Source organism: Brassica oleracea, chromosome C1 (genome assembly GCF_000695525.1).
Source record: "Brassica oleracea var. oleracea cultivar TO1000 chromosome C1, BOL, whole genome shotgun sequence".
NCBI lineage: Eukaryota > Viridiplantae > Streptophyta > Magnoliopsida > Brassicales > Brassicaceae > Brassica > Brassica oleracea.
In genome coordinates this window covers 9,027,931-9,039,644 of record NC_027748.1, presented here as the reverse complement: position 1 = coordinate 9,039,644, position 11,714 = coordinate 9,027,931, and the positions used below count along the sequence as shown (strand labels likewise).

At 33.1% G+C, this 11,714-nt stretch overlaps 1 protein-coding gene and 1 pseudogene across 1 annotated transcript; both read left to right on the top strand.

Annotated features, from left to right (window-relative positions):
• The first annotated feature begins 1,621 nt into the window (after positions 1-1,621).
• On the top strand, positions 1,622-3,504 carry LOC106330750. The gene is made up of 8 exons (XM_013769174.1): positions 1,622-1,756; positions 1,940-2,204; positions 2,292-2,388; positions 2,458-2,542; positions 2,942-2,974; positions 3,053-3,144; positions 3,335-3,445; positions 3,495-3,504. Exons 1-8 carry the CDS (start codon positions 1,622-1,624, stop codon positions 3,502-3,504), a joined length of 828 nt encoding a protein of 275 aa, XP_013624628.1.
• Positions 3,505-5,856: 2,352 nt separating this feature from the next.
• LOC106330743 lies at positions 5,857-10,463 on the top strand (annotated as a pseudogene).
• Positions 10,464-11,714: the final 1,251 nt, after the last annotated feature.

Here is an 11,714-nt window from a genome sequence, read left to right as displayed (position 1 = left end):
AATTTATTTACTTATAATTTAAAATAAACATAAAAAGAAAGCAAAATTGTGAAATACTTTTAAAAATGATAAGTTATTAGCAAATACTATATGTAAAATAAAATGGTGCATCATAGAATATTTAATAAAATCAAAATAAATTTAATTCGGATGTAAACATAAAAATAATTAACTTGTATACTAAAAAAAAGAGAATTCGGCAAAAAAAAAACCTCAATTTTGTACGAATTGCCAGAAAAAACATAAATTTTTGGGCCAACAAAAAAACACCAAACTTTCATTGACTTTATAATTAATTAACAATATTTTCGCTGACTTGCCAATTTAGCACGCCGTCAACAAATTAAACAGAAATATTTGACGTCGTTTATTGTTGGCGTTAAGTTAAACGACGTCGTTTATACCTCTGGATTCAAACTCAGGTTGGTTGGTCAAATGACAAGGTATTTTACCACTGGGCTACTGGCACTTTCAATGTATTTACTAACATGTTTACTTTTATTTGGTACATATTAAATATAAAAAATTCTCTAAAAACTTAATAAGATCTTTAAAATTCCAAAAAAATTAAAAAAATAAAGAAGATTTTTATAAAATAAATTTAGAAATTAAAATTAAAAATAAAATTTTATTTTTCTTTTTAAAAAATAAAAACTCTTCCAAAATTTTCTAAAAACTTAAAAAGATCTTTAAAATTCCAAAAAGTTGAAAAAATAAAGAAATTTTTTATAAAATTAATTTTGAAATTAAAATAGAAATAAAATTTTAGTTTTTCTTTTCAATTAGTGAAAAATGTTAGATCCGTCAAAGCCGGATCCGGATCCGAATATCTTGATTTTTTAGTCCGGATATCCGGATCCGTAAGTTTTATTAATAACTATTTGAAAAATAGTAATATATATATATAAAAACTAACTTTATTTGATATATTTTCATTTTTATAATAGTATGTGTAAATTTTGTAATATTATACATAGAAATAATTAAAAACATTATATATTTTTTTATTTTTAAATTATTTTTAATATTTTATATATATTATTATTATTATTTTATTTATTTTAAGGATCTAAATCCGGATCCGGATATCCGCCGGATATTACAATTTTTAAAAGGATATTCGACATCCGGATATCCGAGAACCCCGGATCCGGATAAAGATAATAAAATTATAGATCCGCCAGATAAGAATCCGGATCCGAATACCTTAAAATTGTCCAGATATCCGATCCGTCTCAGACCTATATAAATATCCACGATTTTCTTCTACCAAATAAGTAGAAATAATAATAAAATAAAAAACCTCATGATTGCTCAAGTTGTTTACGTCACCATGTGCTTCAGTGAATTTTCCACATGCATTATACGAAAATATTATAACCCGGATTATAAATACAAACTCTACAATTTCTGAAATAATAATAAAATAAAAAACCCCATGATTCCTCAAAAGATATTATTCTTGAACAGAAATACTTATCTGAGTATTTTATTCCTTTAATCATGTAAAATCACCACTGCTATATTTCCGGAAAAATCTCCACACCTTCCATCTTTACACAAAGTGCACTTATAAATATTGCAGTCTACGCATAACTCCACCAGAAACTGCACTGCAATCATGGAACTCAGCTTTGTCAACCAAGTTCGACCCTACAGAACTGTCTGGCGTCTACAAGTTAAGGTCCTTCATGCTTGGAAACAGTTCACACCTCTTTCAGGAGAAACCTTGGAAATCGTTTTCTCTGATGGATATGTACGTCTCTAAACTTTCTTATGATTCTTTCTGTTATTTCTTCTCACTATTCGTAACTACATCTAAATGGTAAACACCTTTCAAAATCATGTTCTCTTATTTATTGTTGGGCAAACAAATGATTCCTAAATACATCTATATTTAAACTTACTATCTAACCAGTTTATTCTTATTGTATTGAAGGGTAACAAGATTCATGCATCATGTAAGAAGGCATACTTTGATCGTTTGGAGAATAAAGTACCTGTTGATGCTTGGAGAAACATTGACCATTTCTTGGTGACTAATAATGGCGGTAGTTACAAGCCTACAAATCACCAATACAAGATTGTCTTTATTCCCACCACTGACATCACTCCTTCAACACTGCAAGAGGAAAACATGTTCCTTAGTTTGGTTGACTTTGAAAGCATTCAAAGTGGAAAACTTGATACAACCAACTTAATTGGTTAGTTTAATACAGTCATACAAATTTTCACTTCTATATTGTTCAAAAGTTTTTTATGAATCTTACATATGATGTCTACAATATCAGATGTTATTGGACAAGTGTTTGAGTTGGGAGATCTGGAAACTGTGCAGTGTCACGGTAAACAAAGAAAGAAAATCGAGTTCAGCTTGAGAGACATCAGGTAATATATTAATTTTATGTATTTCTTATATCATATATATATTAAGCTATTAATATATGTTTTCAACAGTGATCAAAAGATACCTTGCTACCTTTGGGGAAAGTTTGCTGAAGCAATACACAGTTTCAGCCAACAAGCTGAAGAAGAAATTGTAGTATGCCTAATACGTTTTGCTAAAATCGGGACCTATCGAAGTAATCTTATATCATTTTCTTTAGATATAAAATAATACAGTGTTTATTATTTTTCTTGACTGAGAGCTTTACTGATTTTTTATTACTATTGATAATATGCAGACCAAGTTCAAATATCCAATGCATTTGATGCATCTCAGGTCTATTTCAACCCACCAATAAAGGATACAGATGAGTTTATGAAAAGGTTTTGATAACATATTAATAAATTAGATAAAGCTTAAGGAATATTATGATGAAACTATGTTAATTTATGTTTTTACATGGTTGAACCGTCCAATGCTTTGACAACATTTCAATCCGAAAAAGACAAAATTGAGAGGGAATTAAGACGTGATAAGTGGTTGCTTTTCCCACAGAAAGACATTGGAGAGCTTCTTGCATCAACTCAGGTTATATTTATAGATTCAATATATGTTTTAGCAGTGATTTACTTGTCAAACACTAATTTGTATATATTATAAATGTAGATTGGGCAATGCAGAATCATTAGCACAATCTATGCTATTGATAAGGATTGGGGATGGTACTATTTCGGATGCAATGCTTGCCGGGAAAAAAGGTTCTTCCATTTTCAACTTCAGTGAAAACAGTGAACGGAAAAGAGACTAAATCTCATGTTTGGTGGTGTGAAGGTTGCAACCTTAAAGTTACAAATGTCTCACCAAAGTAAGTTTTCCATACAAAACACAGTTTCTGAATAATCAAAAAGTTTTCATGCGTAATTTAATTATGTTTATTATATTATGCAGGTTCAAGATTCATGTAATGGTTAAGGATGGTACTGGAGAAGCAACCCTCATGTTATTGCACTGGACTGCACAAGGAATTGTGCCTGACTTCTCGATGATTCATTTGATGAGGTATACTCTATTTCATAAACTATTAATTATAACTACATTCATTTTATAGATGCAAGTAATTGATTATGTAACTCTACATTTATTATACAGCTAGAAGATATTGATTCATTTCCTGAAGCTATTACTTCTTTGGTTGGTAAAACTTTCATGTTTGGGTGTTCATTGAGAAAGACAATCATACAAGCAAAAGTGGGAATTTTAAGGTTGGTAAAGTATGGAGTGAACTAAGTATGCTATTGACTGCTGGTGTTACAGAATCGTGTACTCCATCTGAAACTTGAACTACTAATTATAGTGGTGAACATGTATGTTTTGACTTTTTCATATACAAAATTTTAATATTAATTTAAGGACCGCAACTATTTGTAACTGAGTTTCTATTGTAGGATTCATTTCTACTGATGGAAAGTGAAGTTAACGAGGACTCTGTAACAACCCCATCATCTAAACGCAATGAAATTGCCATAACCAACGACCCAACTGAACTCACTTCGTCATCAAAGAAACATTGCACCAACGACCCAACTGAACTCACTTCGTCATCAAGCAGCAGTCAACCTCGAACAAAATTGGCTAAGGAAGTGTGGAATTGTGCTTTGTTTTTATGTTTTCATTATGTTTTCTGTTTGTCGTTTTCTGTTTCCAGTAAGTTTGTTGTTTTATGTTTCCAGTAAGTTTGTTCTTTGCAAGTGTTTGGTTTTATTTAAACTTTGATTAGCAATGCAGTGTTATTTACGTCTTTTTTGTCTTCCTAAAAAGTCTAAAAATATTGTAAGACTCTAAACTAACGTTTATAGTTAAACCTTAATAACAATTTTTTTTAATAATAATAATAATAATAATAATAATTAAACCCCAATATATATAATTTCCAATAAAATATTACAAGTTTTCTATTGTTTTGATTTATTCCATTTCAATTATGGGCGGTGTATTATTAATTACAACATAAATATACAAGTTTAGTTATTTTTATATTTATGAGATTGATTCAAATAAAAAGTATGAAAATTTATCAAACATAAGTGGATATATATTGCATCTATCTATTCAAATCAATACAAATATATCGACTTATATGATACACATCGTAAGCAAGGTAATTTAAAAGCAAGGTGTTTTAAATCTATTTTCTGAAAGCTAACCCACGTTCATATAAAGCAACCCTAACTCTCTTTACATAATAACAATGGTTATTGAGATTTCCATGTCAAACTAACTTCTCCGGTAGCAGTAACCAAAACCAAATATGAAGAACAAAGAATCCGGTACACGGAAGAGGAAACAAAATCATCAACCTATAACTCCAGGGCCATCAGATTCTCAATCGTCTGATGAGAAAAAATCCGGTATTGGAATTACTTCAGTGTTGAAAGATGTTTCAAATTTAACTCCGACATTATCAAGTTCAAGGAGTCGCCAGCATTTTACTCATCCAAAAAATGTCTTAAGTTCAAGAAATCAAAACTATTGTGATTTTTCTTAACCCATTTCAGTTTAATGTGTTACTGGTTTGTCTGCTTTGTAGTCAGTGACTAATCAATTTAAGTTCATTTGATGCATTCTAGTCTGTTGTGTTTACACTTACAGACAAAGCTAAAGGAAAGCAGCCTCAGTGTTCTAAGAGATTTAGAGCTAATGGTAAGCTGGGTCGATTTTATAAAAAAAATGAACTTAAATTGTAATGGTTTAGTTATGACAACTGACATTGTTATTTCCTTTAATCGTTTTGATGAGGAGGTGATTATAACAACAAGTCTGCTCAGTTCTCGAACATCATTTCAAGAAGGAGTTCATGTCTCAAAATTCAACCTACTAATCTATTACCAGCCTTCTCCAAGGCAGACATTGCCAAGCAGCAAAATTCAAAAGTGAGGACAACAAGTCAACATAACGAGACAGAGGATGAACTTGACATTACATCAGTAACCCACAATTTATATGGTATGCATTGTCACAGATTTTTCAAACAACCATATCAACCATATACATGATACTGTTTTTATTAATATACAGAGGAGGGTGACGATTATAGTGATCAGAGTTATGATGTTAGTAGTGAAGATAGTGATTCATATGAAGTAGCTACTGGTAATACTGGAAAAAAAATGGAAGAAGTTTTGTACCAGATGAACAAAGGTCTAGGATTTTGACTATGGCTGATATATTTAAAACCATGTTCCAAGATATTGTTTCTCTGGTGAATGAATCCACATCAACGTTCAACCAAGGTGAATCTTCATCTACTTTACCATCAGAATCGAAATCAAATACTACAGGTAATTCTAATTTTTTTCGTTTTTGTATATCAATATAACCTTTTTAACAAACACTGATCAATTTATTAATTTTTAACAGAGTATTTAGATGAGGGTGATCCTACTTATATTTGTGACTACTGTGGTGCGAAAATGTGGTATGGTGAACGCATTGAGAAGAAAAGGAAGATCAAGAAACCAAAATTTTCTTTGTGTTGTGGACTAGGTCAAGTTCAGTTACCATTACTAAAGGAATCACCGGAGGTCTTGCCAAGATTGCTTCATGGAGAAGATGATATGAGCAGATATTTTCGGGAAAATATCAGGCAGATTAATATGGTTTTTTCTTTTACATCTCTTGGGGGTAAAGTAGATAGATGTGTACTGCAAGGACGTGGACCAAAAATGTTCCAGCTTCAAGGAGAAAACTATCACTTAATGGGTAGTTTAAAGCCACCAGATGGAGAAGAAGCCAATTTTTCTCAGCTTTACATTGTTGACACTGAAAACGGAATTGAAAACAGAGCCGCCATCATAGGGTATGTTATTAAATAATTAAGTATTGTGAGATAGCCTATGTTTCTATATTATTTGATATTCTAAGAATGTGTACATCGTATTTGTTAACCAGGAAATACAAGAAATCTGTTGATAAGGCTAAAAAAGAGAGTTTGAGAAAACAAGTCATTCAGAAGATAGTTGAGATGCTAACGAAGTTAATCCATATGTGCATCAATTCCGCTCAGCATACTAATCCGGAGACTACTTTCCATATGCGGATTGTCAGCAGCCGCGAGAAAGACGGGAGGACATATGATACTCCTACTGCATATGAGGTGGCTGCATTAATTCCATGTGATTTTAATTTGGAAATGGATAAAAGAGATATTGTTCTGGAAGAGAAGCAAACAGGATGGCTGAAACGGATAAGTGAAATACACCCTTCCTACCTAGCTCTTCAATATCCTCTTATATTTACATATGGTGAGGATGGGTTCAGACTTGGGATTAAAAAAAGACCTACAGATGCTACAGCAAAACTGAAGAGGAAAAATATTAGTATGAGACAGTGGTATGCATTTCAGATTCATGAAAGAGATGGGGGAAGTCATACACTTCTGCACTCTAAAAGGCTATTCCAACAGTTTTTGGTTGATGCTTTTACAACTATAGAGTCTAACCGGTTGTGCTATCTGAGGATGAACCAGAAAAGCCTTAGATCAGATAGCTTTGACTCTATTCAGCAGTCTGAAAACTATGGGAAGATAGATATGCATGATCAAGGCAGTCGGTTTTTGTTACCAGTCACATTTGTTGGAGGACCAAGGTACATGAAGAATATGTATCTAGATGCAATGGCGATCTGCAAATATTTTGGGTTTCCAGATCTGTTTATAACCTTTACATGCAATCCTAAATGGCCTGAAACCACCAGGTATCTTCAGCCACGCAAACTCAGTCCTGATGACAGATCCGATATTCTATGCAGGATATTTAAGTGTAAATTGGATTCTCTTATGGATGATTTAACAGAAAAGGAGCTTCTTGGAAAGACAGTGGCATGTGAGTTCTATTACATGGGTGTTTTAGTCTGATATAATATGGTATTTTCTATAGTAACTAATGTCGTTCTCTTTTTCTATTGCAGTAATGTACACTGTTGAATTTCAGAAATGTGGCCTACCACATGCTCATATTCTGATATTCATGCATCCGAAATCCAAATTTCCTACAACAGATGACATTGACAAGATCATCTCCGCAGAAATATCAGATAAGGAAGAAGAACCAGAGTTGTTTGAAGTGGTAAAGGATATGATGATTCATGGTCCTTGTGGGGCAGTAAACATGAAGTCACCATGCATGGAAAATGGCAAATGTTCAAAGTTGTATCCTAAAGATCATGTTGAAAAAACGGTTGTGAACAAAGATGGCTTTCCAGTTTATAGAAGGCGTGAAATGCTTGGTTGCTTTGTAGAGAAAAATGGCTTCAAATGCGATAACAGATATGTTATACCATATAACAAGGAATTATCCCTTTGTTATCGAGCCCATATTAATGTGGAATGGTGCAATCAGACTGGTTCTATTAAATACTTATTCAAGTATATTAATAAAGGTCAAGATCGTGTCACTGTTACTGTAGAGCCACCAGAAAAAGGACCAGCTAAACAAAAGGTTGGGACTGATGGAACAGTAAAAGTTGAAAAAGAAAATGAGATCAAAATTTTCTTCAACTGCAGGTAAATTTCTATTTTGTCTTTTTTCTGCTATTCTTGACTTCTAAATGTCATCAGCTACTGAACTAATTTCGATTTCATAAATTTTCAGATATGTTTCTGCATGTGAAAGGTCATGGAGGACTTTTAAGTTCCCTATTCACTATCGATCAATACCTGTTGAGCGACTACAGTGGCACCTATCAGGAAAGCAGATTATTATTTTCAAAGATGATGACAATTGTGACGAGTGACCAGTCACAAGCTTATTGAAAATACTATGTTCACAGAATGGTTTGAATTGTGCAAGGTGAGTGCTGTTGCCAGAAAGCTAACGTTTGCAGAAATCCCAACTAAGTTCACGTGGAATAAGAAGGAGAGAAAGTTCCACGATAGAAAGAAAGGATTCAGTATTGGTAGGATCAATTATGCCCCAAGGAAAATTGAAGAAGCTTTCTATTTGTGTGTTTTGCTAAACATAGTTAAAGGTCCAACATGTTTTGAGGAGATTCGAACATTCAACAATGTTGTGTATCCTACATATAAGAAGGCGTACTACGCGAGGGGCTTACTAGATGACGATCAAGAATATATTGATGATCTTGTGAGGGCGAGTTTCACTAAATTAGCAGGACATATGCGGCATGCTTTTGTTGTAATGCTCATGTCTGGTAGTTTGTCAGAGCCAGAGGTTGTTTGGGAGAATACATGGGAGTTACTATGTGATGATATAGAGTATAAACGGGGAAATCTACTAAACATGCCATGTTTGAACATAACTATATTTACACTTATAAAACGCCATTCTAAAAGAAACATTATTTGTCTATTTTCTTTGCTGTTTTACTTCTTTGTAGATCTATGTTTAAGTGCCGATGAAAAAAAAAACAGTTTGCTCTTCTTGAGATTGAGAAAATTTTAAAGAGCAATGGATTTTCTTTAGATCAATGGGAATATATGCCAAAGCCAGCTCCCGACATTGGTGGGAATGACAATATGTTGATTTTAGATGAGCTGAGTTATGATAGGGAGAAGCTGAAAGCCGAGCATGACAGAGACATTGTCAAACTAACAGAGGAGCAAAGGAAGATCTATGAAGAGATTGTTGATGCAGTAGTAAATGAAAACGGAGGTGTGTTCTTTGTTTATGGATTTGGTGGAACTGGTAAAACCTTCATGTGGAGATTGTTGTCAGCAGCAATCAGATACAAGGGAGAAATATGTTTGAACACTGCATCAAGTGGGATAGCTTCTCTATTGCTACAAGGAAGAAGGACAGCACTTCCTAGATTTGGAATACCGATAAACCCAGATGAGTTTTCCACTTGCACACTCATTCCAGGTAGTGATCAAGCTAATTTGGTAAAAGTAGCTTCTCTAATCATTTGGGATGAAGCCCCAATAATGAGCAGGCACTGTTTTGAATCTTTGGATAGGAGTATGAAAGACATTATGGGGAGCAAGGACAGCAGACCTTTTGCTGGGAAAGTAGTTTTATTTGGAGGTGATTTTAGACAAGTATTACCTGTCATACATGGTGCTGGAAGAGCAGAAATAGTACTGGATTCTCTTAATTCCTCATATTTATGGAAGCATGTCAAAGTGATGAAACTAACAAAGAATATGAGGCTAATTTCTGAAAACCTGTCTGCTGAAGATGCAAAGGAATTAAAGAAATTCTCAGAGTGGATTTTAGATGTTGGGGATGGAAAGATTGGTGAAGAGAATGATGGAGAAGTAGTAATCAATATTCCAGAAGAGTTTCTTATTACTGATGGAGATGATCCAATAGAATCAATTAGCAGAGCAGTGTATGGTGATGTTGTTTCTTTACAACAGAATAAAGAGCCAAAGTTTTTTCAAGAGAGGGCAATTTTGTGTCCTACCAATGAGGATGTCAACAAGATTAACCAGCACATGTTGGATAAACTACCAGGTATAGTATTTTTTTGGAGCAATTATTCAGCTTTTGCAATTGTTTTCTGCAACTGGATTTCATATTTGAGTTTGTAACATGCAGGAGAAGAAAGAATTTACTTAAGCTTTGACTCCATTGATGCTTCTGATCGATTCTCATTTAATGACCAAGCTCTCACTCCCGATTTTTTAAACACCATCAAGGCTTCTGTTCTTCCAAATCATAGCATTCGTTTGAAAGTCAGCTGTCCTGTGATGCTGCTTAGAAACATCGATCATACAAACGGACTGATGAATGGCACTAGACTCCAGATTACAGAGATGGATGATTTAATGGTGAAGGCGAAAGTGATCACAGGAGAAAAGGTGGGAAAAACTGTGATCATTCCTAGAATTTCTATAACACCATCAGATAAGAAATTGTCTTTCAAGATGAGGGTCAATCACTATCTCATGTTGGTTTGTATCTTTCAAGAGATGTCTTCTCTCATGGACAACTATATGTGGTTGTCTCCAGGGTTACATCAAAAAAAGGGATTGAAGATTTTAATTGTTGACGATGAAGGAAAGCCTAATAGGGAGACAATAAATGTTGTTTTCAAAGAGATTTTTCAGAATCTCTAATTGTAATGTTTATTTTGCTGTGTGTTTTGACTTCTAAAACTTATTGCTTTTACTTTCAGACACTGGACTTATTTTGGAAACGTTTGAACTCTATATAAGTAATTTAATCAAGCAAGTAACAACACAGCAGATATATATTAAAGCAAAACACTCATACGTAAGAACTCTTACTAATGTTATTCTAAAGCATTCAAGCAAGAAATAACACAAGTAAGACATACATCAGACATTCAACGTTTGTATTCCGTTCGTACTACCAATCCTAATTTTTGTTCCACAATTCTAAACCTGTTCTTCCTTTTCTAAGTTGTTTAGAGAGACTTACATGAAATGCCAATGCTTAAGGTTGTTTTCAGAACTCTTTGATTGATTTCCTTTGCTCCATTTGCTCATTCTTTTTTTAGTTATTACGTCCTAAGAACAAATACAAGAGTTCCATTAGATCTAACATTACAACAGATAATATTTAGTTATTTTATTGACTGTAAAACTACTGTAACACTTACAACTAAGCCATAAAATTTAAGAAGCTTAAGGCAATATCACAAAACATCAATACTATTACTTTAAGAGATATGATCACCTTCGTGTTTATAAATGAGAAGAGTCAAGATCACCTTCATGTTTCACCAATCATCATTACTTCCAATTACTGAAACAAAGATGGGACCAAGATTACTCAAACTAACTTTTCACTTTCAACCAAAATATTTATGAAAAGGTTAAGACAGTTTAGATTCCACCTCATTTAGATTTTTAATTACCATAATTTATCCTCATTAAGTAGAAGAACAGAACTTGAAAAGTTAACTTACAGATCGGAAATGAAGCTTTTCAGATTTAGTTTGAGATGAGTCGTCGGTGATGAGACACTAAATGAGTTTCTTTGTCACACAGCTGGACAGAGAATACCCAATGATGCTTTCTCGATTAAGGAGATTGAACTTGGCTCCCTTCAAATGTACTTCAGACACATATAATAGCTCTACGAACACCAGCTTCGCTAAGATCGATCATTCGAATAAACGGAGTCCTCTTAAGTCTTATCTGACATTCAAAAGATTAAAAAATTACAAAAAACTAGATCTAACAGATGCTGTAACTACACACGTGTCTTTTGTATGAAGAATCACCACATCTTCTAAATACTGCAAACAAAGATTTTAATTTACGCAAACTATCAGATTCAGCTCTAAATTAGTTTACATCTCCCAGAATCTATACTTTAACAAGAAAATGAAGGATATTACA